A 25,294-nucleotide genomic window follows, 5' to 3' on the forward strand; every position below is an offset into this window, starting at 1 on the left:
TAACACCACTGAAACCATGCTCTTAATCATGCTGGAGGTTTTGCTAGTTCTGTCCCTCTGTGCTAAAAGTAATCTGTAATGCAATATTACTGAAGAGTCAGAAACTAGAGCATATAGACCATCAGAGACAAAACAGCAAGCTGCCATGTTGCCAGGTTTCAGGGAGGCACCACTGAACCCGAGTTGGAGTAACAGCACAACAGTACCTGGGGCTGGGAGAAGGGAAGCATCGTTAGCCGTATGCACCTTTTACAGGGCACCTTCAGAATTGTAATCGTGCATACACCTAACTAACCTTTCAGAACAGACACAGCAACAGGGAAAACAGCTTCTGCATTTATGTTGTCAGTCGCAATCTGAAAATATTTCAGCTAAGTAGCAGGCTGGCACTAGCACTTGCACTGCAAGCATACCTAGCTCACATCTTAATTTTCTTACTGATCTTTTCATAAACTGGTTGGAGTTAAGATTTTCATCTCACCTACTGCTCCAGTTCTGAAGCTAGAATAGCTGATGCATACTCTTGCTACGTGTTCTCTTTGCCTAGTATTGTCTTTAGCATAGTTACTACCTGCTAACCACATCTAACTTTTTGTAGAACTTAGACCTCTTTTCACCGTTCAGGCAAAAACCCCACCTTGCACTAAACAGAGAAAAGGCAATTTTGCAATCCAATGGGTGGCATCAGGACAGAGCTGCAAAAACTCCACTTTGTTCAGAAACGTTCAGGAACAAGTATGTGTATGCATTGCTTCAGGAATATGAGCCCTTTACTCATAGAGTCATCACTTCACTGACTGTAAGCATACTTTTAACAGCATTTAGGAACCATAACACGTTTGAAGCAGTACACACTTGGTTCTTACTCAGCATCATCTGTAAATGAGAAGTATTCCTTCCCTTCTCTGCACAGAGCATACCACCTCACAATACAGATACTGTTCGCAAGATCAAGTAACAGCTTTTCCCATACAAGATAATTGCTGCGTAATATTAATTACAATATCTTGTTGCAAAGCACTTATATGCTATCATCATATGGTCTAATTTATAAACCTCCCCTAACATGACCGTGCTATTAACAACCTTTTTACAAGTGTCCTGCAGGAACTTGCATAATCTTCATAGGAACTACCAAAAAACCGCCGAGTATCAATATTGTCTCATTCGATCCATGTTCAGGTAGCAATGTTTTACAGCACATTAAAAAAATACAGGTTGCTTACCCTTCTTTGTTTGTGCAAATTCCAGTATTAAGTCTTGCAAAAAAACCTAGGAATCCTGACAGTCGCATCACAAAACAGCAATTTCTGACTCTGCATGCCTATAATGTGACATGTGCCCTGCATTCAGACAGATGAGCCTTCTCTGCTGATTGCATTCACAGCTGCAAACATCCCTACATCATTACTCATTTTACTCCTTTTATATACACAGTCTTTTGTAGCAGTTACAATGGTGTCAGGTGCGTGCTCTATTTAATATGGAGCTTGTAGGATGGTTTGCCCTCAAATCCGCACGTAAGAACCAAGAAATTCTGCTGAAGGCACATTCAGCAGATCCTTTTCCTAACTTCAGCACACTAACTAACTCAGAAACCATGCGTGTTTGCATACTATTTCCCTTAAGTAAAGTTACTGCGACAGGCTATCCTGTTAGAGCACATCAATCCTCACAGTTTACAGATTTCACCTCTATAGACATAACAAAAAAGGCCTATTAAGTTTATTACATTTTTACAGAAGGCAAACTGAAAATTCCCTACTTAAGAGCAGTCTAAACAGATTTTGACTTCAAAAAAGAAACTACTGTTCCTTTTCTTCTTTTGGCAAGCAATGATGCTACTCTAGGACAGAGGGTTTCCAAAAAGAGCTGTAGCATCTTACAGATTTATAGCACTCCCAACGAAGAAATTGTTCAAGTGGCCACATCGCAGAGATATAACACGTTAGGTGGGTTTTCACGCAAAAAGAGGATAAAAGTGACGCTAAGGCATTACTGGGGTTATTTGTATTCGGGAACCGCACGCCAGAAGTTGGCAACCGGCGCCCGTCGTGAGGCGCAGGATCTGTAGGGGTCTGGCTGTGGGGGACGCCGCCGAGAAGCGGTGGCGGAGGGGTACCGGGCGGGGGTCGCCCGCCAGCTCCCAGCGCGAGCCCGCCCGCCCCGGGTAACCCCCTTCCCTGAGGGAGTAACGCCGCACCGGCGCGCGGGCTCCGCACCACAGGCAGACACGGCCCGAAGACGCCCCCCCTCACGCGCCCCGCTCCGCCCGCAGCCTGACTGACCCCGCGGGAGGGTCCTCCGGCCCCGCCGCAGGCCGGCCCGCGGCTCGGCGCCTTAGACCACCCCCCGGCTCCGCCACCGGGAAGTTGGAGAGAGGCGACGCCCGCCGCCAAACTTTCTCCCCCTCAGAGGGGCTCCCCGCGCTCCGTCCACCAGCGCGGCCTCCGCCAGCGCGGCGCGAGGACCCCTCCGGGCCGCCCTGCCCGCCCCCCGGGACGGCCCGCCGCGGCGACAGGGCATACGACGACACCGGGAGGCGGAGGGGGGTGTCCCCGGCGCCGCGCACGGCCGCGGCGGGGCACAGCACATACCTGCTGCCCGCGACGCCGGCACCCGCACAACCCGGGCGACAGCACTCCGCCAACGGTCCGGCGCGCGCCTCGCGCGGCTCCGGCTGAAGGGGAATAGGAATAGCCTGCGCGCGATCCCGCCCGCGCGCGCCCTCCCTTCCTCCCGGGTCGCCTAGGAAACAACGGGCCGTCGCTCAGGTCGTTGGGGGGGGGGGGGGGGGAGGGGAGCCATTTAAAGGGGGCGCGCGCGCGTGCTCGCCCCGCGTCACGTGGGCGCCGCCGACCCAATAGTGGCGGCGAACGGCGGGCACTGTAGTACTACGGGCTGGGGAAGGTGAGGCACGAGAGGCAGGGAGGGAGAGGGAGGAGGGGCGGGGCAGCTCCCACGCCACAGCCACCGCCCCCCCCTCCCCCGGTAGGTCGTCTCGCGACAGGAGCGGCCGTGTCGCGATCGCTGACCCCCGGGACAGGGCAGGCAGGTGGGAGCCCCAGGGTGAGGGGCCGCTCGAACGCGGGGGCGGCGGCTGGTTTCTGTCGGGGCGGCCGCCCTGGGAAGCGCGGCGGGGCTTTGACAGCGTTATTCTTAAAGTTCTGCCTGTTCTTTTTTGCGTTTTGTTTTGCGTTTATAGACACCAGGATTACATAACCGCGTACGGAGAGAGCAGCTGCAAGATTACACGATGCAGATTAGAGATTACGTTGATTCAGCAGATTGTCCTGTGCATGTCTGAGAAAGATTACACCAGCAGAGTTAAGAATACCCATTTGCTGTGGTAAGCTGTAGTTTTAAGTAGAACAAATTAACTCAATACAAAACTAAATGCAAAAAAAAAAAAAAAAGGAAGCAAAAAACCCACCCAGGTTAAGAATGTGCTTTAAATGGCCAAAATGAAGAAGAAAAAAAAAAAGATACTGAAATGCAAGTTTTAACAGTTCTCTCCCATATGCTGAGCTGCTGTGAAATAGCTGGCATTGGCAGCAGTTATTACTCTCTGGCTGATGTTTAGCTTAAAAAAAAAAAAATCAAAATCAGTATTGTGAAGACTAGTTACATTAGGTTCCTAATGACTACCACGCAAAAGTAAATACCTAAACTCTTATGATGTACATAGTTTTAGTATCTCAAAATTATTTAAGTGATATTGGTCTGTTTTATTAAATGTCCGCGTGCTAAACTGTCTCCTTGTATGCCAGTTTGCAATACAGAATTTTTGAGTTCTGATTTTTGGATCTGAGATTACTGACATTTGAGAGCTGACATCGTGATGGACACTGTATCTACCACCGAGATACAAATAAAAATCAATCAGGCAGTGAGAACCTTTAAGTTGTATTACATTCCAGTTAATTTCTTAAAGAGTTTAGGGGTGAAACTTGGGAACAAAAGTGCCATAGAAGAAATCAGTAAAGCACACAAAGTGAAAAAATAGTGTTATGGGAGTTTTTTTCCAAGCTTGACAGTGAATTTTTTTTTTAATGCAAATGTCTTCTACAATGTATTAATTCCCCCCACATTAGCACACACAAGCTCGAGACTGGAATCTCTATCTCAAAATTACAAATATGTAGCATGACTACAAGTAGATACGTTTGACAGAAGCCTCAACTAAATTTGGCTTTGCCAACTTCTGTATGAGTATCTGATAAAGTAGAACTGGGGTTTTAGATGGGAATTTGCAGTTGGCTGCAAACTACTGATGAAATTTTAGGAATGGAAGGTTTTCCCTTAAATTTACTGTAATGTCTCAAATTGTGATTTCAACATCATGATAACAGTTTTACCAGCTGTTTTAGTATATAATGAATCCTCAAGATACTTCAGTGGATAAAATCAAAATGTAAAACTAAAGCTTTTCCATAGGCATTCCTAAGACAAGAGGACTCAGTCATCTGTTGTCATTTCAGAAAACTGTGATGGAAAGAATTTTGAACAACTGTATTCAAAAAATTCACCTGTCAATCACAAGCATGTTGAGACTTGTGAGCTATTTGGCATCTGTCTTCGCTTCTGTCTTTTGCTAGAGTTCCTTCTCATTGTGGTTATCCCATCTTAAAAGAAACCTTCAGTGTGTAAATTTGAGTAACACATTCTCCTTATACAAATTTGTTGTAATATCTCATCTTGATTTTCTTCCTTATTGAGATCTCCATTCGTTTCAGGCAGTTTGATGGATTTTTTTTTCTGACGTCTGATGATTTATTGTGCTAAAATCAGTTATGAGCTTCATATGGTAAGGGTATTAGAAGTTACCACCTAGATAAGAAAATAAAAAGACTGCTTTTAAGAATACTTCCGAACAGTTCCTGGCTTTTGAAGAAAATAAGAGGAGTAGACTACTAACTGCTTGGTAGATTTCAAGGACACATCTCTGAAGGAAATTAATTTTTAATTAGCCTACTGAGCAGATAGTGCAATTTTTAAAATTTTTCCCCCCTTCATTCTTTTCACGACACAAATATTTGAGCTCAGTATTGGGGCAGAATGAGATTTTACCTCTTTTGGATTTAAAAAAAAAATACATAATGCAGTAAAATCCCGTTCTTGAAGACAGCTGTAAAGTGCAACTTAATCTAAATGAACAAACAGTGTATATTTGAAATAGCCATGTGACTGAAATGATCTTTAATTTGGGGGAGAGTTTATATAGAGATTAATTTTAAGAATGTTTGGAGAGCAAAGAACCATAAAACAAAACCCAAATCATTATTCAGTGCTTTCTTTTTATCTGCCTGTGCTCATTAAGACTTCCAGTTATCTTTTGGGGATACTGCATCTCATGGATGCTTAGAATAGTTAGCTGTTAAAAGTACACAAAAATAAGTAGCAATAAGGATTCTGTTAAGTATATGGGGAGTAAAGCACACAGATGCATCTAAAGACAAATCTAATGAGTTCAAAAGACTTGTTCCAGCCAGCCTCCAGTATGGCCAAATATTAGCACGTTTTGCCTAAAGAGCTGAACCCATTGCAGTTCTGTGTCCGAGTCCTCAATTTGCCCAGAAATCCAATAGCAATTCCCAAAATTGTTATTATTAATGCCAGTTTAGATGATAAAGATTTGGGGAAAAGAGTAGAGCTGATGTGAAGTTTTTTCAGCAAGCTGGCACAGAGCAAAACAGGCTATATTTTACATTTCGGATTGAAATACTCTAACTTGATACACGAAGTAATCTTCCACAAACTCCCAGGATGCATGCAAGATAAACATTTGAGCAGTCATAGTATTGGATTCTTAGTTTCTGTGAGCATAGGTTACAGCTGTGTCTTAAAAGACGACATTGAGTTTGGAAAGTGTTAGGTAGATGCACAAACCATCTCTTGTGTTTGTCGTACCAGTTCAGTGCACAGCTGGATGTCAGCAAGTGAGAATCGAGTTTAGCAACAATTTCTGCTATAGCATTTCATTTTCTTTGCAGTCTATCAGCTTACTTTTCTAATGAGATAGTCCAATTTATTCTTGTTAGGACACCAATACGTACTTGAGCTTCTGTTCAGAGTGCAACAAACACCCTAGAGAAAAACATTTTCCTGTAAGTACATGAGTACCTAATGATTTACTTTTCAGTCTTTTTTTTAAAAAAAAAAAACCCCACAACTGTGAATGCTGTCGGCAACATCTCTTTTGAAAGGGATCTTTAGACCCAAATTGTGATACTTATTATCAGAAGTTAAAGAACAGAATTATGCATACACACATACATCCTCTTGGATTGTTTCCAAAGTATTTTCACCCCCTTCCTTCATCACTCCCTGTTTTCTTGAATATGCAGGCAACAAAGTTTGAAAACAAACAATTAGTAGTCTTACAGCCTTCTTCAAACTGTCTTGTTCTCTGCAGTGAGCTTATAAACAGTTTGTAGTACATGTAATAATTAGTCCTCGTCCAAACAGCTGATGAGGTGCATAGCACATCATTCAGCACACTGATGCAGTAGAAAACTGTCAGCTTCCTCTAAGGAATTTTCTGCTGGATCATTGGATTTAAGCATCTCCTGGAAAAGATCAACTTACACCAGTAGCAGCACCAGATAGACAGAGAGATACATACTGACAATAAGATGAAGGAAAGGAGATGCGAGATCTTCTTTTTGCAGTAGAGAAATCATGTTATTTTGTCTGTTAAAGGACCCATATCCTAATTAAATCTGGAAAAGGAGCTAGTCTGAAATTTACGTTATATATCCTATTTATGTTTTCTGTTACAAGAGCTACTGGCTATTATACAATTTTATGGCACTTTCTGAGAAAAGGGAAAGTAAATTAGAAAGGACTGCTTGTTCCAATAAAATACAAATTTAAATAAGATTTTTGACTGCTGCATATTTTATTTTTATGATGCAATTTATATATACTGCATTATGTGAATGTGTTGAATTCAGCAATACACTGTAGTACTGGTAACCCTAGAAAAATATGCAAGCGATTCTGTGAGCCTGGCGGGGCGTTCCCCTATTCTGTACTTCGCCTCTGTATGTGTGTTTGTCCTTGTTGTAACCTTACCCACACTACACTATATGTAAATTTTAAGCCTTTATAACAGCACATATAGAATCCAGATCTTGACTACTAAAAATAACCATCTCCAGGATTATTTATTTCTTTTAAAAACAGGATTTTAGTTCTGAAGTGAATCGTGTTGGTTTGTTTCTTTCTGCCACGTGCTATGTTAATTGTACTTCGTTGTGTACACAAAGTAAGCAAAGTTGCGTATCTGTGAGACGGCCCAAGAGGACAGCCTTTGGGTGGGGACCTTGCTGTTACAGCCCAGTATCACAGGGAACTGCCATTTCAGATTTGGGAAGCCATTTGAGGTCCCATGAAAAACAGAACTGTCTGCTTATGCAGTAAGTACAAATCCATTATACCTTTTGAAATGGGCCTCTACAGAGAGTTGCCTTTCTAGTACTAAAAGCTGAAGTACAGGCAATTATTTCTGGTAAACTCGATAATTTCTTTTATTTGATCATTTAATGGGAAAAAATCTTTTTTCCAATATAGGACAGTTTGCTTAAATATTTACTTTATGTACTCTTTAAAATATAATTAATAAAAAAAGAACAAACACTCAAAAATAAGATCTATCATGTTAGGCTCGTTCAGTCACCTATTTGGTATGATAAAACTAGACCAAACCTTTAAAGAAAACAGAATATAGCAACGTTAGATGGTTATAGAGTTGGCATGTCTACAGAATAAGTTTTTTTGGTTTTTTTAGCAATGTCAAGTGAATATTGGTTTCTGTCCAGGCAGAGAGTTTCTGTTCCATATTTTAAAAATAATTGTACAAGTCTTGACCTTGCTCAGTTCTGCTATATTCACAGCCTATATTACTAATTTCACCTGACATCCAGACATGAGAAACACTCAAGTGAAACACACACATTCTCTCTGAGAAATTACAAATTGGGAAGTTCTTTTTTGTGAAATGCAAGAATTCTACCACCAGGATCTTACCTGACTGAATAATTATTCGTCTGAGAACTGGTTCAGTTGTATGCACTGACTTTTAAGGTACAAATGTCAAGTTAATTTGCTAGCCAGAAACAATAATTTAGATTGCCTAGAAGCATCAGGTATTACAATTCTGAATAACCATGGCAGTTTGAAAAAAGTATTCATTGCTTAAACATGCTTTAACATGAATTTGGTTTTACTCTGGACTTGACAGTACACTTGAATGTTTGTCATTAACTGTGAATTAATGGAACTTACATATAATATAACAGTATATTATTGTCAAAGTACAACAAATGTCTTAGCAGCAACACTGAAAGATGCATTCCAATAGCTATTTCTTCAGGGGAAAAAAGTCATTGGGATTAAAAATGACATGCTAAATTTACATGTTTGTCTTTAGGTGCCGTTTTACAAAAATAGCCTCTGACCAAGAATAAAAATTGTTGTCGGAATAATATGCGAACAGGTAATTTATTCCCAGTCTTTACTTAGGTGTGTATACATATATAATTAGAATTCATTAAAATTGTATTTATTTTGACAGCTGCCATTGGGATTGTCGCAACTGCTCCATAGGGCTGTCTTCACAGCAAACTAAAGTTCACGAGTCAGTGGTACAAATTCTCTTAAGGAGAATGTTTGCTTTGATCAGTCGTAATATTTCACAGTTTGTGATTGATTAGCATACAGTCCAAAGTTGCGTATAAGCGAGGAAGCATGCATCAGCCCCTTTATCTTCTGTCAACATTTCCCACTCCTCCCCCTTCCCTTTTTGTTTTAGCAGACTTCAGAATTAGACAGTCTGTAGTGTTTTAGCCTCTGGCCTAGGCAAGACAGCTGAGTCAACATGGATTATCAAGGCTGGCTTGGTTCTTTGGGGGTTAAGGTGGTGCTGAGCCTGTATTTGTTTTTCTTTTTAATAGAAAGGACAGTCAGGTTACAAAAGTTTAAATGCAAACTTTAGTTTAGGCACAGGTTTTTGTGCATATCCTCAAAAAGAATAATTGAGAATCTGTGTTTAGAGGCTGCTATTACCTCTGCTAGTTTTAAGTATTCACAGTCTAGTGTAAGAAAGAACAATCTTGTTTCATTCCTCTTCACTTTTCCTACCAAACCCCGACTTTTTTTAAAAGTAACTTTTGTGTCCTACTTCTCTTTAATCTCTCACATAGAAGGATATATCAAAATACATACACATATTATGTAGAATATATCTTGACAGAGTTTCTACAGTTGAATTGAAAAGCTAAATCTTTTGTATTTTTTTTTAATTGCCCATCATCACTTGACTTGTTGAACTTTTCTATCTTGATTATGGTAGTCTGGATATAGTATACTTTTGACTTTCAAAGCATACAATTTGCATTTTTAGATTAATATAATGTATTGACTTACCTCATGAAAAATCATAACACATTCACCGATGCTAATGTAATTGGGTTTTGGCTTGTATTGAACCCCTTCTGATTCTCCAGTATACTCTTTTGCATCATTGACTATAAATTTAAAGGGATAAACTGTTGCTTTCATACTTTCCTGTCTATAAATACAGAGCTGTAGCTTTCAAACTTGATCCAAACTACTGCATTTCAGTAAAGTGGGTATGGAGTACAATAGTGTATATTTTTGTATTGTAGCAAAACCCACTACTACTAGTAATAAATAATTTAATTTTTTTTAGTGTTAGAGCATCCTAAATTTTCTTCTATTCTCTTTCATAATTCTGTCATCTCCTTTTAATATATTACTCTGGTACTTTCCGTAAGTAGTAGCAAAGTATTTACACAAAATAGAATTAATGAAAAGCACAATTGGATGGAAAATGTAGCACCTGATCTACATGGACATAGAGATTTCTTCAAATACCTCATTACTGGTAAAATTCAGGTTACCATTTTTCCTGTAGCACTGGAAAGAAGTCTAGCTCTAGAAAGAAATAGCCTATAGAGAAATTGTCTGTAATTACAATCAAAAAGGTTTTGAAGGCTTCCTAGGCACTTTTTGTTCTCTCTCTCCACCTCTCTAACTTTTCTCTAATAGGCCTAAGATGGAGTGCCCGAGGTATTTTGCCAGAACAGAAATGTCTAGTTGGGCTGCAGAGCTAGTCCATAATACACAAATCACACCCTAACAGTGAGAGAATCATTCTCCCAAATGTTCTGAGACCTGAATGACTTCAGGCATTTAGTTTTCTTCAGTACTCTACCACTATGCCAGTGTGAGACAGGCCTCCTTGTGCATAAAGATGAAGAAAAGAAATAGAACCATAAGGCAGGATTTTAAGGAGGTTAACAAGTTCTCATTAATTCTCATGAGAATTTCTTTGAAGGCTTTCCACGAGCTGTCTAAAGGGATTTTTCTGTGGGGCCTACCTTCTATCATCTTACTTTTCCATCTGGTAGAATTTCAACAACACTTAACTCCCTCAGATGCTTAATAGAGTGCAGGTCAAAGTTGAGAGTTGAGCTTTTTCTCTCTTGATTCTTATAATTGTATAGATAGTGTGATACTCTGTTCATGTATTCAATATCCTCTCTTCATTTAAGGAAGGATGTAGCCTTCAATTTAATTACACTGTCACAGAAGTTCCACTGTTACGCTTGAACAGACTAAAATCAAATGATTTATAGTTCTTGTTTAAAAACCTGCTTGATTTTTTTTTTGTTACCATTTTATTCCTACTGCAATTATACCGTTACCCTTGCAAAATAATTTTAAAAGTCTTTTAATAGTGAACTTGCAGTAAATGAATCGCCCGTAGACAAGCACAGAAAGCTTCAGAGTTAAAATAAATTGCCATTTAACTTCTAACAAGCATTCTAGCACATTTCTGTTATGCCACATCCTGAGCTAGTGCAACAAGGTCAAACATGAACAATCTTTCCAGCCTTACCTCCCCCCTCCTCCATCTCCCTAATTTATCTGCACACATCCAAAAAGGTCCAGTTACCATTTGGATGCTAGCACTTTGATAACATGAACATGAAAATTAATTCCTATTGAGCTCTGTAGTATAACTGCCTTGTCTTAAAATAACGTAAGGACTTTACTCACACTCCTAGGTCAATATGCCATCATAGCAGTGGACGAATGTATTAGAAGATGAGAGAGTGGAATTACTAGAAATGGTCTAGAGGATAGCAGGATGCACGATGTTTTTGTTGCACGGGGTTAGCAGTAGCTAAACTTTTCTACTACTCTTAGAAAAGTCAGGTTTATTTTACATACAAAGCTGTAGAAGCTCACTCTAGGGTGGAATGTCTTACGGGCACACTTCCTCGCTTTTTCCTGCCGGAATAAAAGGGAACCCCAACTCTCTCCTGAAGGACAAATATGAAAATTACAATTTTGATTCCTCTTAAACAGCACCAAATTTTGTATAAAAAATGTCTTCTATACATAAATAGTGAGACAGCAGAATTCTTATTTTCAGAACTTCTGGGAGAAATAACAGCAAAAACAACACCTAAAGTGTGAGGTAACACATGATTCTCACGCTTTTGATGTCAGAAGACTGCTCTGTTTTTCTTTTGATTGAGATATTGTGGTTTCATAAGATTGAAGAAATATATAAAAAATATATATGCATATATATAAAATGAGTTACTGATGCATTAAATGTATCATAAATATATGCAGTCCAACTTCTAAATTCAGACTGCTTTCAAAAAGAGTGAAATGGTACAGTTAGGTATTCCTTTTAGGCATAAAATGGACACCTGCTGCCACAAGCACCAACGTTAGTATTCTGCATTTGGGGTTGTATTAGAATGCCTAATTGTGTTTAAAACACTAACAATTGATGTAATAAGCCCTCTGAGTTAGGAAAAAAGCCTTTTTGAGATCTTTGGAAATTACATTGTAATAGGCAGTCTTCTACACAAGTGACACTTCATAGGCTAGCTCCTCCATTGGTTGTGAAAAATGGGGGTGGGAAAACCTGGTGGTGTCCAACTGCTCTATGATTCAGCTCTTAATACAGCCTGAAGCGGCCTCAGAATGCCCTGATCCACACCTGAGACTATTCTGGGTGTTTGTACTGACTCCAGTTCTCTCAGAGAAGCTAGTTAAGCTAAAGATAGTTTGTGCCGCTGGAACGGGACAAACCAGACTTCATATAGGTTATCATGCAAATCACTGTAGTCAGTGCGGTCTGTGGTCATGAAAGGCAAACGAAGTAACGGAGAATTCAAAAGTTCCTCTCACTGCAAGAGAAATTTTGTATTTATTCATATAATTTAGGAGCTTTATGTCTGATATGGTGATAAATTTGTGATCTTTCTGCATATCCTTACATGAAACAATTCTGCAAGATATATAGCGCTATATGTCGCTGGCCTGGAAGGCAAGACTGATACTTCCTTTGTTCACAGGGTGTTTTGTTTGTGTGCAGTGATTTGTTCTGGTGTTTTGGTTTTGTTTGGTTTTTTTTTTTTAAGGAAGTCATCCCCATTACCCAAAAGTATAATTAAGATCTCCTTTTATTGATAAAAATACAGAAGTCTCTATTCTTCTCTGTTTTGGTCTTATTTTTAAGATCATGAAGAACTCTGTGGCACCAGTTATGGATCTTTTTGTCTAAATGGAGGGATTTGTTATATGATTCCTACTGTATCCAGTCCGTTCTGCAGGTCAGTGAAACTAAAGTTTGTGTGTTTTAAGTATTGGAGAGTAGATGTCTCAAGAATAGTTCTCCATTTTGCTTCTTTAAGAAATTACTGTTAAAACATAAAATACCTATTAACTATGGCTGTTCCAAATTAAGTAATTCATGCTCAGATTACTTATCTAGCTTGCAGAGACATGACAACATGAGAAAAATAAATGTCTACACTCAGTGTATACTTGTTTGACAGGTGCAACAGTACTCAGTTATGTATGCTATATTTCCTCCCCGCATTACAATACAGAAAGGAACAAAATACCCTTTGCCTCATGGAGTACTGACTGTAGGAAAAGCATTCAGAAAGGCAAAGTACATTGCCAGTTTTTCTTCCAGATGAATTATATTGCAAAAATTCTTATCAAATAAAAAGGCACAAAAAGGAATATAATCTTTTAAGGGGAAAAAAGAATGTAATTCAAGACTTACTGCATTTTCTGAATCTCAAAGCCCAGCTTTACAGTGACAGCCAAAGACCACTTGATAAAGAAACATCAAGGCAGGAAATACAGATATTTCTTACTCCATTCATTTATGAGACCATTCTTCTTTTTGAAGCCCATGTAGCACACTGGAAAAGAAACATTTCCTATTTTTGCGCGTTGACACGTTTCCTGCATAAATACAGCCCTATCCTTTTATTTTCTCATTTGCCAAGGCAAAAAAAGATGACAAATTCTGATTTTTCATGGTTCTGCATTTACTAATTCTGAGCTATCATTCATCAAAATAAATTACAGTTAATTTAATGGATTTACTTAATGTAATAATAGACATTCAGACACCTATTACATACACTTAAGGATATTACCTTTTTTTCTTCTGTGGCAATTTCTGCTCCTTCTTCAGTCTTGAGCTATAACTAATGATAGCTAGATGAAACAAGTTGGAGGAGGAAACAAAATCTTTTCTAAGATATCTAATTAAAGTCTGTCTTTCTTTTGTTTGAGACAGTTCAATTTAAACGTTTTAACTCAAGCAGGTAAACTCATCTAGTGGATAAGAACAGGCAATTTTGTGGTAAATGCTCATTGAAAAATATGCACAGCATATCCCTGTCATTAAGCATATTGCCCAATGTCATACAATGAATCAGATCCAGAAGTGAGGATAAAGCTCGGAAGTGCTGTATGATGATGATTTATTCTAACTGCTAAACATCGCAAGCTTATTTATTTTACATCGCATACCACACACACAAAAAGTAAAACACGTTGAAATACGCTTTTTTCCCCCCTAGAAGGAATCTCATATTATCGATACTAAAATACTTAAATGAAAAAAGAATGGTTAGACTAAACAGCATCAGTTACACAATTTCAAAACACCCTCTCAACTAGTGCTAGACTGTGTAATAAGGTGTATTTGATGCAATAACTGTAAATACAAATTAAGAAATATTCAGAACAATTCATTCTTCAGGAGCAAAAGCTAGTCAGTGTAAATAGTTTCCACTTTAAAGGGGCCCCAAATGAAGTAATTCGTAATTCAGGTACTAGAGGATTTTATAATCTTCTGAAGCAGAAAAGTAACATCTTAAGAGCATTTCTGTTATACTCTGGCAATCTTACTGCATTTAAATTATCAAGTATTTTTCCTCTGTATCTAGTGGTTAATTATGAAGTTATATGGGTTTAAATAGCAGCATTCTATTTAAGCATGTCCTCATTCTAAGCATGTTCCTTAATCAGTCGGAGAAGGCTAATTATAGATGAGAAAGGTTTTGTTTACACACAGCTATCTTAGTAATCAGCAGCGATGTGAATAGAAACAACAGAAAAAATGCATCACTATTCAGCAGAATTCAGAAAAATATTTGGTGCTTTGGAACTTCTACACTAGCAGCATCACACAATTGCACAACATTTCTTTGATGCAGGTTTCTGCCAAATCCCACCTAAGGCTTCCAAGTGTTCTCAAGTGATCATCTCCCACCAAGAGAAAAATTGAATCGGTTTTAGAATCAAAGGCTGAATGATCGTTAGTACAACACTGATTAAAAGGGGGAAGTGGAACAAGAACAGACTAACAAACTGTAAAAATATCTCACAAGACATTTGCCTTGACAGGTTACTTATGTAGACAAAGGTGTTGTGCTAAACATAGCTAGTCCAGATTACCTGATCCAACATCACTGGAAGTAATTTCACAATGTTAACTAGGAAAATTGCATCATTCTTTAGAAATACGTATTTTGTAGCATGCTAACAAATTAAAAGCCACTGTTTACTTTTGGAATTTCAGTTACTTTTACCATTCAGAAATGGAGAGATATATACACACACACAAGGTAGAAATTTAATGGAAACATTACTTGACCCTCCCCCCCCATGCAACAGTAGCAGATTTAAAATACAGCTGATGTGTGTTAAAACATGAAGTTGCTCAGCTGCCACCTTCCCTCATTCCTTTCCTAACAATGAGTTAACGTTCTCAGCAGCAAAAGGCACACCTGTCACCATGAACAAGATGAGCTTCAAACCCAGGAACACTCAAATGTACCAAATAAACATGCAGTAGAATGGGGAAGGATGGAAAAGCAGCTGCCTCAGGTATAACATAAAACACGAGGCTGAAAGCTGTTTGCCTCAGCACCTGATGTGCAGCTGTCCCATAATCATTAATTAATGCAGTGCAGAATTAAGTTAAGATTTTGTTGTCTGAAGGGAAGCTCTGGTATTTCCATTTTGTCTTACACATGGCAGATTTCTGAGAGCCTTCTTTCTGCATTTCAGACAAAATACAAATGGTGTAAGACCACACAAGCACAGCTCCTCTGCTTCTCGGGGCAGTACACACAGAATTTAATAGTGAATGCTTTCCTTTTGAGGAAGGGATCATATTCTGCAGAGGGCAGTGCATTCAGGCAAAGTACTGCAAGGGAAGGGGGCAGACCTTAGAAATCTCCTCCATAAAATTCTTGTTAAAGGGTATCTCCACTTCCCCTACCTTTTCTTCTACCCTAATCCAATCTCTCCTCTACCTTTCCTATACTAATTCAATAAATCCTGTGGAAATTCCTTCTGTCGTTTTCTGTATACCCCATCCTTGTCTGGTTCTTTCTCTGAGATGGGTCCTTCATTCTCTTTTTCAAATGTCCTCACGAGCGATGTACTTGCTGTGCCGTAAGCCTTCAGAATATACACACTGCAAGTTGCCAGTGAAAGACTTGCCACTCATCTGGACTTTTCTTCTTTTTCTGCCTCCAAAACTATACTTTCGCATACCCTAGGATCTTCTGAAAACACAGTGTCCAATTAGTATTTTTCAATTCTGCTTTTAGCTTGAAAAATAGGAATAAAAGTTAGAATACACACCAAAAGCATAGGAAAAAAAGTCAATTATTAAGATTTTTTTTTTTAAATGGGACACAATATAAAATGCAGCATTATCTTATGTGTTTGAAAAGTATTAGTGATCGGAATTAGTATCGTTGCCATATATGGTAAAGCTTGCCATATAAACACATAGCTAAGGGAGTTCTGGGGAAAATAACCCATTCTTTCAACTTCTCTCCAGTAGTAGCATGAGTTTTATTTTACTCTCTAGGTATATGAATACAGCTTCAGAGTAATGGTTTTGAAACTCTGCTGAACACAAAACTTTTTAAAAAGCTGCTTAGGGCTTCCAATTAATTTTGCCACCGCTTATTCACTTTGGCTTTAAATTCTTTTTCATACTTACTAGATGCCCTTATAGTGTATGGATTAAGACAAGTTTTGGGAGCCTGCTACAGACTGAAGTTTATGGTGATTTTGAAGCTATCAGCCATGTAATATGAACTGCATTGACAAGCAGATAATTTCTCCGCTGTCTTTTTCTGCTTAGAGTTTTGTATTTACATGCAAGTAATTTTTATACCAAAAAGCATTCAGGTTTTTCCTGACTAAAGGAAAACTAAAGTCAAGACTCTTCTAGTATAATACTAGGCAGTGGGAGTCTGTGTGCGTATTTGACTCAACTCCTACTTCCATTTTTAAAGTCTGTCAAGATACTTGCTTATGACACCCACCTTAGAGTCTGGGAGAGGAAGAAACCTTACCTTCTTACCGAAATCAGACAAGCAGTAGATCACTTGCACTGTCTCATGAACTGCATCTGCAAACGAGACAGCAGTAATGCCTTGTGTAATTGGAGGCCTGTTACGCTTATATTTCAGTTACTGATCAGATTGTAAAGGATCAATATAATTGCAGACCTGCTGGTCATCTCCTTACATCTTCTCCAGTGCAGTCTATTTCCTTCCACCTTGCATTGATGCTGATAGGGGTAGTTTTTATGTTAGTGTTTTGTCTCCAGCACAGCTCCTATGGTAAGTTTGTATACAACAGTTAAGGCTGGCTCATCTCATCTGAGGAGAGATGTGGGGGTGTGTGCAGGCATCTAGGAAAGCAGAAATCTGTATGCTATCAGAAAATGGGAGTTTCTAGTCTCACAGCTTTTCCTCAAACTTTTGAAGGCAGTTGTCTTTCAACTCTGATTGAATTAGAATTCCTCATTTCTTAGAGGAGGAAAGACCTTTCTTCCATTTTAAAAATCGACTTTGGAATGCTACATAGTAGGACCATTTAAAGCCAACAGAGAGCATGTGCTGAAACAGCAGGCTAACAGCACACAGATGATGTTGTGCAACAGCAACACCTGGCCTAGTGACCACAAGACATAATTAGTGTAACTCCCTCTTCCTGCAGCCTCGAAGCAGGCTTCTCTCTCTCTTGCACTCATTCATTCAAGTGCAGAAGCACAGTTGCCTGCCCTGCTAACAACTCAAGTGTGTCACGCCTAACTTGTGCTCTACTTTTAGGCATCCATTATCAACAAGATAAAACTGTAAGTTGCTACTGACTTTTAAGGCTGTGTATAGCAAGACTACCTCTAGGAGACACTATATAGATACCATCAGTCTGGATTACGTTCATAGCCCACATGCTTGTTAGAGGCTGTTTTTGTGTCTTGCTTGCAGTCACTGTGTATGTAACTCCACTGAAATTATTAGAGCTCTCTAATGCAAGAGGATAAGCAGATCTTCTGAGTTTCTTTCCCACCAATTTTAGGAAGGGACTTAGAGTAGTAACCTTTCCCTCTCTCAGTTGTCTTAAACCATCAGTTGCTTCTATATTTAACATAGTCCTTCACCTGTTTGTACATCAGCACTGATGACTTCATAAAAGCTTGTGCAAGCCAATATCTGAACATTTGGATTTTCAGAAATGCCCTAACTGCAGCAGAGCCTGTTGGTAGGGTCACATTAGCTGTAATTTTTTTTTTTTATTTAAATGTAACCAAGAGATACCTTATATCAATGTTCCTGTTTCTTTGAAAACCTCCATCATTTTTAGGCTATACAATAGTATTTTCTACATAGCATGGAATCACTTTCAGCAAGTGAAAGTGGATGGATAGCTTTGTAATCCCTAATCCATTGCACACTGTTAAACAGGTACTATCAAACTGGCAAGTCATGGAAAACATGTTTCTAAAACTTGTTTTGGTCACATCCAGGAAGAATTAATAGGTGCAGCATCCAGGATATTTAAGTTTTGTATGTGCTTTTTTGGTGTAGGTCTTTTGCCCTTTGCTATGACCTTGGATTCATATTGGCTACAGTTTTCCCCTTACAGTCTTAGGCCTTCTGGCTCCTTTCCTTCTTGAAGATTTATGATTACCTTAAGCATCTGGTTCTGTTTTCTATTTAGTAGAAAGTAGCTACAATCTCAGTGACCGTTTTGCTACACTGTCATCACATTCCCAACTTCCTTCCCGTGGTCTTTGGTAGAACATGAATATGCCTTCCATGCACTCTTCATGCCAACTCCACTGTATCACAAAATTCCCTAACCCTAGCCTTTTACCTCATCCTATACGCAACTCTCTTCAGCTAAGACTGTTTTTTCTTCCTCCTGCTTTATTTTTCTCTTTAGGCTACTGACTTATTCCCTTTACACTCATTCTCTAGAACTTTTCCATGAGCCTTAATTTGATGCCAAAACCTATTTATTTTTTCTTCCTTCCTGTATCATTTTAGCCTTGCATTATTCTCCAGTTTTCATTGGTATTCAAGAATACTTCCACAAATTTTATATTCCATTTTCTATCCCTGTTATTCTATTCAGCTCTCCAAAGCATTTCTCTCTCACTTGCTAGAGAACAATGCCCCACTCAAACTACACTTCTATTCTTAAAGTATTCTACAGTATTTCAGAAATAGGCTACTGAAATGCCACTATACTTACAGTAAATATCTGGAGCATTATCTCAAGCAATCAGAGCAGTCTGCCTACCCTTCCTTCTCCCAGAAGTCAAGCACAGTAACTTTGAAAAGTTGTCCTTAGTAAATGGTGGCTGTTTCATCAGTTGCACAGCTTTAATATATGCTGATAGTTAAATCTTTCTCCTAGTGTCTAAATCTTCCATTTTATTTCCAAAGACAAAGAATTAAAAGAAATGGTAGTAATTCTTTGTGCAATAGCTTAGACTAGCGTTACTGAAATAGTGATCCATAATCTACAGAAAGCAGTGCTGGGAGTCACATCAAGCATGCCTGGTGGTATACTCACAGTGATCCATTTGTCTTATTTAGATACGCTAGATGCCTGTCTTTTTTGGCAGTTCCTCCCCACTCCACCTTCTTATCCCTCATCTGAAATCATACCTTGCAGCTGGCAATAGCAGTTGAGAACTTCAAGTATGCTACAGAGTTCAGCCCATTTTTCTCAGCTGGAGCCTGAAATTGCTTATGTCACAGATTATTATGACTTCAGTGCCAGAAATAGCAAGAAGGAGCAAGATCTTTAGTAATACAAATAGAGAGAAGCGAATTTACATACATAAAAGATACATGCAGAATGTAGTTATTGAACGAAGTGCTTTCCATTTTCTGTAATGCAATAGATTCCTTAAGAAAACCTAGTGCAAAATATAAGACAAATGAAGATTAGTTTAGCTTCAACCTATCTATTTTTGACTCAATATGAATTAGTAAGCCATCCATTTTATTTATTTTAATTAAATATCATACCATTTTACCATGGTAAAATACCATATTCATTTTAATCCTGTCTTCAGAAGCTCAATACATAAAATAAGCATCATAGAGATGACTTTTAGCTAGGTGTCTCCAAGAGAGGGTCATTCACCAAGCACGTAACACATTCTGGCATGAATTATTACACTGCATAAACTAACTTTTGCGATTTAGGGTGTACTGTGTCTCAATGAATTCCCATTTCCGTGATCTATTTAGCTGACAGTACTAGCTCTTCAACAAAGAAAGCTAGAAAGTTACACGAAAGGGGGAAAAGAAAGCATGACTACTGTGTGAGAACCAGTGGGATGCCACAGTTAACACTAAAGAGGTGGATTTAATTAATTAAATCTGCCAGTGGAGGACACAGATTTAACTACGAAGTACACCATTGTGAAGTATATTACTAATCCAATGAATGTATTAAGAAAGATACGGTTTAATATATAAAAGCAATATGGATCAGAATATAAACCTGATGCCCAACATGCCCAATTCCCTTTGTTCCAGAAATACGAAGTGAGTGGAAATGCCGTAAGAGGAGTTGCTGCGAAACAAATACAAACCTTGAATTACGCCATAACAAGTTCTCTCCCCACTTACGACCAAAAGAAGCCTTTGTGCTTTTCATATTAGATGAAAAGTTATCATCTAATCCAAATAAAACTTGGTTTCCCAGGTGTATTGAGAATTACACAGGAGCCCGTTGTGAGGAAGTTTTGCTGCCCAGCATCAAGTCCCAAACCAAAGGTGACCTGTTTGCAGCTTTCTTGGCTTCGCTGCTGCTTCTAGGAGTTCTCGTAATTGGAGCATTCTACTTCCTTTGCAGGTAAAAGTGCTTCAGAGTGCTGAAGCTATTTAATCAAGTAGAAATTTCTTCTGGTAATCATGTACTAATTATTTGAATTTAAAAGTATGTAATGAATTATCCATAAGGTTTGTATGGTTTTTCAGCATAATTAATGTGGAAGTCTCAACTTGTTGCTTGTAATATTTTACTTCCTGGCTTGTAGTTTTCTCGATGTCTTTTCTAAGCTGTTACTTATAGTTGCTTTGTAAAAAAATACATGTAGTACACCCATTTCTGAGAGATTTTACAGTCTCCCTAGAGTTAGTGCTAGCATTTTAAAACATTAATCAACCCTTATGTTGTCCAAAGGTTGAGAAGCAGCAGCAAATTACTAATGTGCTTAGGGATCAGAAACTGCTCCACTGCGTTAACTGGCAGCCAAACCAACTGATACCATTAGTTCCCAGTTCCTTTGCAGCTCCTGATTTAAAGAGGAAAACTAAGGAAAGAATCAAATTCAAGAATTTAGGCATATTAGGACTTATTAGGAATGAAAACACAGAAGCAGTTATTGGGATTAACTCAACTATTTGATGCTGTACATGTATCAGTACAGTATATCAGTACACTTATACCACACCCAAACAAACTTAGTCTCTTCATTTACTCTCTGCATTTATGTATGCAAGTCAACCCTCCCTTTTTAGGGTACAGTGCTTTTTGTAAGAGCTCATTTTGTCATATACTGTTAATAGGTATTTATGCCTTTATGAGGCAACTTGGAAGCCCCTGTAATTCTCAGCCTTCACAGACTTGCAGCCTCTTCCTGTTACTCCTATGCTGCATTTCTCCTTGGTTATGCTAACCTAAGGTTCTTGCAATTCTGTTCTTTGCTCTCCCATAATCACATTGCCAAATCAAGCTCTCTGATCAGTGCCTTTCAGTGAGCGACCTTTGGAATAGCTGGTCTAGTTTTACCTCAGCTGCTGTCATGGAAACCCAGTGAATGCCAGTTTTTCCCATAGCTGAATATATTTGGAAGAGATAAAGAGCATTTGTATTAAAAAACCCACCAAAACAACTTGTTGTAGAGGATACTCCCCACCTTAGTCATTTTAGTTAAATTAATCCTGTCTTAACAGTGGAATGCCACAGCAGTTGTTAGCTAAAGAACATTTGCAGATTACTATAAAGTTATTAGAATAGAATACAGCTAAAGAAAGAATTCAAGTCTCATAGAGGTACGGGGAGTATTTTTTCAGAAGCAAAGCTTGTCTCTAAAAAGAGGAAAAAAAAGTCTTCAGAAAGCAGAGAATTCAGAGTAATCAGAGGATCCCTTTCCTCTTGCATACAGTAAAATTAGGGGAAGACTGGAGATGCAATCTATTGAGTTTTATGGTCAGGGAGTCTTACATTGCAAAGTACAGAAGCTTCAAATAACAGCAATTACAGGTCTGCGCAAGTTGGGTTTTTTTGTTTGTTTTTTTTTTTTTAACAGTTGGAAGATGAACATCAACCACTCTATTTCTTTATAGGAAATCAATTTATTCAAGCTTTACTTAACTGGCAAAAGAAGTAGTAGGACCTCTTTATTAGAAAAATAACAGGGGCAGCAACTCAGTCTTAAGAGAGTTGCCCTTGAACCTATCTTACATACCAGACTAGCTTGGGAAATCTCATAAAATGACGATCAACAACTTTGATATAGTATAAAGTATAAAGAACAGAACATAACAGGTTAAAAATTGTCTTGTCTTACCTTTACACTTCAGAGACTCATGCAGCACAATCATCTTCTGCTAGAGAACTCATCTATAAAAGAAACACCATGTCTAAAAGTCTTTCTCTCTTGACTGAAGTGACCAACATATGAGGAGGCTGAAGTGGACACTTGATCTATTCCCCTTTTCAGCTGTCTAAACAAAACATGATTATCACTAGCAGCTATCATTAATACTGGTTTCCCCTCCACCCCCAAAATTTTATCTACCAACCGTATCATAACATCCTGGAAGAGGGTGGAACTGCAGCTTGTAAGAGTTAGCTGAGAGTTTGCGTCACCCTTGCCTTGTCCTCTGACAGGAAATGTTAAGAGAAATATTGTCCTATCAAGTTTCCAGTATTGCACTTTATTAACAAATACATTTGATCCAGAATCAGAAAGCCGGGAGTTTTTTCCCCTATGTCGTGTGTTAGGAAGCATTTCTGTGGCCCTTTCAGCAGAGGATTCGTAGTGCAGGTTTAGCATAAACAGTGATGCAGTCTGGAGGGATGCAGAAGAGCAGCTATCAATTGCAATTTAGGATACAGAAACTGAATCTGTAAAATTATACACCAAATCTTTTAAAATTTAGGAAATCAGTGCTCTATTTTCTTGTCCCTGTCATCCTTTCAGGCTGCTTGGGGCAGATTTCAGGACCCGGCCTGTGCAAGTGCATTTATTGCTCCCTACCAACAAATCCATTCAGCATACAAGGGTGGAGAGAAAGCATTTCATTGCTCTGCTTATAAAACCAAATCATAAGTAATGGGGAAAGTAACCCGTAAGAGGGCTGCATAGGAAAAGCTCTGGTTGAACAGTGGGAAATAATTCTCATTTGATATTTAGCTGAGTCATCACATTTTTATCAGCCGAGGATTTATTTTTTCCAATCTACCAACAATCTGCTGTTAAGCTGATTTCATGCTGTATTTGATTATGTACTAGGATTCATCAAGATGTTATGGTTTGGGAAAGCAAACCTACAAGGAGAGGGAGGAGAGAGAATCAAAGATAATGAAGAAACAGACAGTATTTGAAATAGCTAGAGGGTGAGAATGATGGAAAGTAGAACAAAATAAAGATAAAGGAAAGGAACTGAAGGTCTGAGTGAAAGGAATAGCAGAGAATAGAGGGAGAAAAGAGGGAGAAATGGTCAAGGACTACTGATAAAAAAAGCAGCTTAGAACTGGAAAAGATAAACAGTAGTCTAAGGTTAAACCTCCCACTGTTTCTCGAACCTGCTGAAGGAAAGGCTACTGTAGAGCTCTCTTAGCAAGTCTCAGATTGATAGAATATCATTAGTTAGGTAGTAAAGTGAGTAGCTTTCATTTACTTTCTGCAAAAATTCTGAGGACTGTTGTTAAAAAAAAAAGACTGCTTTTATGTGTCCTCAAAGCTGAGTCTTATAAAAAAATTTTATATCGTGTTGTAGGAATTCATAAGAACAGTACTGTCCACGCCCAAAATTAATGTGAAAAACAGTTCGGTACATTAGCTTCCTATGTTATTTTATCAAGTTTTCTCCTGGAGTGTTCTGTTTCATAGGCAATAAATGTTGCTTCTCTGTGAAAGAGGGAATCCCGATCTTTAAGGAGCATGCTAAGTTCCATTTGCTGCATTCCTGTAAAAGCTCAGCACATAAAACTATTGCTCTTTATTGGGATTCACTAGAAGATTTGTTATCATGCCAACAACTGTATTTTAGCAAAGATAGTAAAATATTTACATTGTGAATGTAAAACTTATCTACATATATATATATATAAAATCAGAACTGGTTTTATGACAGCGATTTGCTATTTAACACTGAAAAAATTTCTTGGATTGGAGTAGGCTCCTGTGCAGCTTTAGGCCCAGGAGCTACATAACCTGTTAGCAGAGCAGAGTGTATGGAGGTAGAGCAAATCCAGATCTAGCCACACTCTATCTCACAACAAACAACGGTACTGATAAAGCCCATTGTTTTGGCCTGGGGAAAAAAGGAAGGTATGCAGAAATCCTTGCTATTCCATTGTTACTGAGGTAACGAATGACATATTTTGCTACAAGCAATTCACCTGTGAGTACAGGTCCATCTGGCCTTCCTTCTCCTGAAGCATACTGAGGAAGGTAGCTGATTAGTATAGATTCCACATAAGCCAGCTTTCATTTAAAAACAATATAGAGGCCTGAATGCCACATACACAGCCTAGAGGAACAGAGAAAACCCTAGGGAAAGCTAAAATAAATCTGCAGGTCATTTCTATACTTTATTGCAAGTCCATGTTGAAATGCCAAATTACCTGTAAGATAAGCGTATATTGATGAACAGGAACTCAGGCAGCCAAAACAACAGGGTCTAGGAATAAAGCCATTGAAGCTGTCCAAGACAACAGACTTTGTGGAGGAGTTGTATCACCACAGGACACAAACTGGACAGAAAGGAGAATAGCTCGTGACTCTTCTCAAGAGAGCAGATGGCTAATTACTATTAAAAGAAAGGAGACAGCAAGAGATCAGCTCTATTTAAAAGATCTGTTTCTCCTCAAAAAAATGTGGAAAATATCACAATATTGATATTTCACTTCCAAATGCTGGGAGAGTTAACGATAAATAATTTTGTGGTGTCTACTAACTGATTAAATAAAGACCTGAGAAATCAGACAAACATGAACATTAACTTCAGGAGAGAAGCCATGTAGTTCCAAGTGCTGTTCCTATCTCTGATCTCTGTTCTTCTCCCTCAAATACGTGCTTCTCAAAAATGTTGAGTATTATTTAGAAAGTAATTGCAGAAGACCCATGTCACTTTTTTCAGTGGAAGCATCATTCAATCAATTCGTGTCTTCTCTGACAACTTTTTTCACTTATAACTTTTTTTCACTCTCGTGCTTGTCGGGTTTTTTTTTTTACCTCCCTGTTGTCTCTTCTTTGTTTCTTATGGTCAGGAAAGCTTCCATTCCAAGGACAAGTTCTTCAGAGTGTGGTGCCAACCTGGTTGAGACTACAAGCAGCAATGGCTGCAACAGTGAGTACACTTAA

General features: G+C 38.7%; 1 protein-coding gene across 13 annotated transcripts in view; it reads left to right on the forward strand.

Annotated features, from left to right (window-relative positions):
* The window catches only part of NRG4 (neuregulin 4), a 59,146-nt gene that overhangs the window by 22,072 nt on the left and 11,780 nt on the right, over positions 1 to 25,294 (forward strand). For 2 of the 13 annotated variants that reach the window (XM_054836386.1, XM_054836390.1), the window contains exons 2-6: positions 3,206 to 3,349; positions 8,435 to 8,500; positions 12,572 to 12,665; positions 20,401 to 20,550; positions 25,201 to 25,280. In XM_054836386.1, the coding sequence (XP_054692361.1) occupies positions 8,491 to 8,500; positions 12,572 to 12,665; positions 20,401 to 20,550; positions 25,201 to 25,280 (334 nt within the window). In that variant the 5' untranslated portion in view covers positions 3,206 to 3,349; positions 8,435 to 8,490. The other 11 variants (XM_054836379.1, XM_054836381.1, XM_054836391.1 and 8 more) reach the window with 10 other exon arrangements.

The sequence above is a fragment of the Grus americana genome, chromosome 10, assembly GCF_028858705.1.
Source record: "Grus americana isolate bGruAme1 chromosome 10, bGruAme1.mat, whole genome shotgun sequence".
NCBI classification, from domain to species: Eukaryota; Metazoa; Chordata; class Aves; order Gruiformes; family Gruidae; genus Grus; species Grus americana.